General features: G+C 37.9%; 1 protein-coding gene across 1 annotated transcript in view; it reads right to left on the bottom strand.

Annotated features, from left to right (window-relative positions):
* Nucleotides 1–711: 711 nt before the first annotated feature.
* Nucleotides 712–4,594, bottom strand: part of LOC117174483 (2-phosphoxylose phosphatase 1) — a 30,086-nt gene continuing 26,203 nt past the window's right edge. Inside the window, exon 4 of the mRNA XM_033363640.1 lies at nt 712–1,808. Within this exon, the coding sequence (XP_033219531.1) occupies nt 1,068–1,808 (741 nt within the window). The 3' untranslated portion in view covers nt 712–1,067. The remainder of the gene's footprint in view (nt 1,809–4,594) is intronic.

Here is a 4,594-nt window from a genome sequence, read left to right as displayed (position 1 = left end):
AAATTTCCTTTTCACTCAACAAACATTTTTTTCAATCAAATAGCTCATATTTCAACAAAATAAAAAAATTTGTAATAAAAATAAATATTCAACTAAAAAATTAATTTTTAACCTAAAAGATAAATTTTCAACTAAAATGATAAATATTTAACTAGAATAATTGAATTTTTAACCGTAAACAAGAATTTTGAAACAAGAAGATTAACTCGAAAAGAAAAGGTTCATTTTCTAAAAAAAATCAAATTTTAATAAAATATGTGGATTTTCCATGAAATACTTGAATTTTGAATTAAAAAAGACAAATTTGCATCGAAATAGTTGAATGCTGAATAACAAAAGATCAATTTTCATCCAAAAATAGACATTAAATTTTCAGTAGAAGGAATTAATTTTCAACCATGCGGATGGTTTTTCAACTAAAATAATGAATCTTCAACTGGAATAAGTGAAATTTATACAATCCAAAAATATAAATTTTCAATCATAAAGATTAATTCTCTATAAAAAAATTATGTATTTTCCACAAAGTACATACATTTTCAAACAAAAAGATTATTTTTTAAATTAAAAAATATCGATTTTTAACCAATATTTGAAATTTCATCAAAAATTGGTAAATTTTAGCCAAAAATAAAATAGTTCAATTGTACGTTAAAAATCTAATTCTTAATGATAAAAAAAACGAATTTTCAGCAAAATAGTTAAATTTTCTACTAGAATAGGTAAATTTCTAGTAAAAAAAAACACTTAATAAACACACTTATATGCTCCGCGACTGTAGATAAAGTAGAAACCACTTTTCTAAATCGACCAAAATTATTAAAATAAAGACGATTTAAATTTTACTGCGATCTGAAATGAATTCCCGGGTTTCCGGTCAAGTCGCCAATCTGGCCCATTTTCATTATCTTTAAAGGTATCACGCGAATTTTTATGGATTTTTTAAAGCCTTTGTCGATCCGAGTCCCGAATTGAGATTGATATAAAGCATGAAATACTGCGTTTAATACTTGAAAGTAACTAAATTGTATTCCTTGATATGTAAAGTGCAGCCAACGAAGAGATCACTAACCATGTTTTCGATTCGAGCAAGCGTCCTTAAAATTCGTCGTGTTAAAAGGAACAAAATAATCATCATGCAAAAGCCTGATAATCGCTTCAATTGGACACAATTTCGTTTCCCTTTTCGTTCGTTCGTTTTCCTCATTTCTGTCAACATAACTGGCACTGTAGAAATTAGCGTTTTTGCAAAAGCGAATCTTCTGAGTTAAGTCCTTTCCATTTACGATCACGCGGAAATAAAAGTCGCTCGCGAGGTGGTTCTCGTTTTTCGGATTAATTTTGTAGACCTCGATGATAAACCTGGACGCATAATGAGGCAAAAGCGCTTGATCAGCGAAGATGCCCAAGGCAGTGGATAAGTACTCGAGAGTCCGGTCGTGGCCCGAATATAAAACTATCTTTGGTTTATTTTCGGACATAATTCGCAACATGTGATTAACGATATTGCGAACAAGTCCGTAGGCCCTGAGAAGCCCATGCTTTCGGCGAGATTGACTCTTGCCATGTTGACGAGCCTCCCATTCCGTGTATGCAAAAATCCCGGTTACGTGGTCGGCTTTCACGCAAAGCCTCTGGGATTCAAAATCCATGCAAGGGAGTGGCGCGTTGTGGCAGACGTAGGTCAAAAGGGCATCGACGAGGGTGTTTGGATTTGTTGTCTGTTCTGGCATTTCTAGGACAATGCTCGAGGCTTGTTTGATTAAATCGGCGACTGCTGGGTGAGACTTTAGATGGTTCGATATTTCCTGGAAAAGAGAAATATAACAGGGTCACTCACTAATTTATTTTTATATTTTTTGCATATTGAAGTAGGGTAAGGCGGGCAGCGCCAACCAAAGGTGATTTTCCTTATAGCATGGCTATTATTTAACAATTTTAGTTCTACTTTGATTCAAATAAATCTATTTTATCAGAGAGATAGTATTCCTTACTAAAATCTTCAAAATTTACGTTGCAAAAGAAAAATTATACAGAAAACAGTTTTTACCACGAAAGAATGGAAGTTTCGCTGACAGAAATATAAAGTTTTTAACATTGCTGACAATACTTACAGTATAAAAATTCGATCTTTTGACAGATAAAATAATATCACACAATCTAATTATATTAATCAGAAGCATGGAAATAGAAAACGCGGGACTAGGCATGCCATCCTAACTTGGGCGAGCGGGGTTGAATACACGGGAGGGGGAGAATTCCATGAGTGGGGAGAGCCGCCATCTTACGATGTGCCATTTGATTATGCGCACGAGCATTTTTGCCGACAAACTGTGCATGAAAATATAAACATGTGGGCGCTGCCATGTTTGTCCCGGAACATCAAAAGGTGGCGGACCTCCCCCCTCATTGCATCACCCCCGCAATGGCATGCCTAGTCCCTTGTTGAAGGTAGTAATTTGGAACATCGCAGGTTACAAACATCAAAGAGATGTATGGAAGTTTCTTACAGACTTTGCTATCATAGTACTACAAGAAACATGGATAGAAGAAAATAATGAAAAAGATGCATTTGCGAACCTAGACCTAAACTACAAGTGGCACAGAAAAGCAGCGACAAGAGAAGCAAAGAAAGGAAGAGCCAAAGGAGGACAACTGGTAGGCATAAGGAACCATTTGCAAGGGATAAAGGTATCAGAATGGGACTACGGATTAATTATAGAAAAGATAGGAAGGAAAGAGAAAGGAAAGATTATAACAAACTACAATAACGTGGGAGTAAGTGTAGTCTGGGCAAAAATGAGTAATCTCGTGGAATCAGGAATCAAAGAGGATGATTGGATGCTGATAGCTGCGGACTGGAACGCAAAGATCGGAGAGGATCTAAGGGAAACGGGCGCAGGAGCAGAAGAAGAGCAGATAAGAAGATCTGAGGACAAAATCCTGAATGCAGAAGGAAAAAAGATGCTCGAGTTCTGTGAGGAGTTCGTTCTGGTGGTTATGAATGGAACAACCGCAGGGCATGGAAAACGAAACTTGACTTATATCGGAGCGGGAGGAAGCTCAGTGCTAGACTATGTACTCGCCCTGGAAAAGGGAAGAAGGAACCCAGTAGAAGACATCAAAGTGTTGGACAGAGTAGAATCTGATCACATGCCAGTGATGTTCACAGTACGCGACTCGGAACGGGAAGATCCGAACCAAGAGGGAAGATGGGAAGACCAGGCCCAGGAAGGAGAAGAGGACTGGAAGTTACTTTGGAAAGAAGAAAAAAGAGAAGAATTCCAGAATAAGCTACAGGAGAACTGAAAAAAATAGAAGGAAAATAATCAAGAGGAAGACCCTGTGAAAAAATGGAAGAGATGGGGAGAATTATTAAAAGAACAGCAAACAAAATAGGAATGACGAAATCAAATAGAAAACCAGCAGGGAGAAAACATCACGACAAGGAATACGCAAGAATGAAAAAGAAGGAAGTTAAGAAAATACAGACGCGCAAAGGAAGAAGAGAAGGAAAATAAAAGACGAGTATACGTTATAGCTAGAAGGGCACTCGGAAGATATATAAAAAAAAGTGCAACGGAATGGAGGGAAAAAAACTGGAAAAGGGTAGAGGAAAGCAGAACGATAAGTGATTTCTGGGAAGCAATAGGAGTCTACCGGCCTGGAAGGAAAAGGAGGTAGCGGAGGACGATTTCTTGAACCAGGACTTTGGAGCAGAAGAAGTGAGATAGGCGCTGAATAAGATGAAGACCAAAAAGGCGGCAGGGGAGGACGGAATAACCGACGAATTCTACAAGAATTTACCAGCAGAAGCAATGGTAGACTTAGAAAATATCCTTAATGGACTGTGGAAGAAGGGGAAACTGGGGACCAACTGGAACATCGCATGGAGCTACCCAATCTATAAAGCAGGGGACGAAAAAAAAACAGCGAACTACAGGGGAGTTGCACTCCTAGATGTAGAGTATGAGCTGTTAGCTACAATATTAGCCGAAAGATTGAGGACGTGGATAGAAAAGGAGGGGAAAATCGGAGAAAGCCAAGCAAGATTTAGGAAGAAAAGGGGAACACGTGACCATGTATTTGTCTTGAATTCACTGATAGGAAATCGATTGAAGAGAGAGAGGAAGATTAATGGCAGTCTTTGTGGATTTCAAGACAGCTTTCGATTCAATTGACAGAGATATCATGATAGAAAAGTTAGAACGTATAGGAGTGACTGGAAGAATGTTACGAATGATCAAGGAAATATAAATATACACAAAACGCGGTCATTGCTGAACAGGGAATCTCAGAGAGCTTCAAGACAAAAACGGGAGTCAGACAAGAATGCCCACTGAGTCCAATACTCTTTAACATCTTTCTGGAGGACCTGGACGTGACTCTGACCAAGAGAAAGGAAGGAGGAACGGTGAATGGGAAAACGAAAATCTTCGTAATGAAATTCGCCGATGATATGGTACTTCTGGCAGAGGAGGCGGAAGGTCTCAGACAAATGCTAAAAACGTTGGAAAAATACGTTAAGAAGAACAAAATGGAAGTCAACGTCACAAAAACAAAAATAATGGTCTTCAGAAAAGGAGGGAAGCTC

The sequence above is a fragment of the Belonocnema kinseyi genome, chromosome 6, assembly GCF_010883055.1.
Source record: "Belonocnema kinseyi isolate 2016_QV_RU_SX_M_011 chromosome 6, B_treatae_v1, whole genome shotgun sequence".
In the NCBI taxonomy this organism is placed as follows: Eukaryota; Metazoa; Arthropoda; class Insecta; order Hymenoptera; family Cynipidae; genus Belonocnema; species Belonocnema kinseyi.
This window is presented reverse-complemented; position numbering and strand designations above follow the sequence as displayed.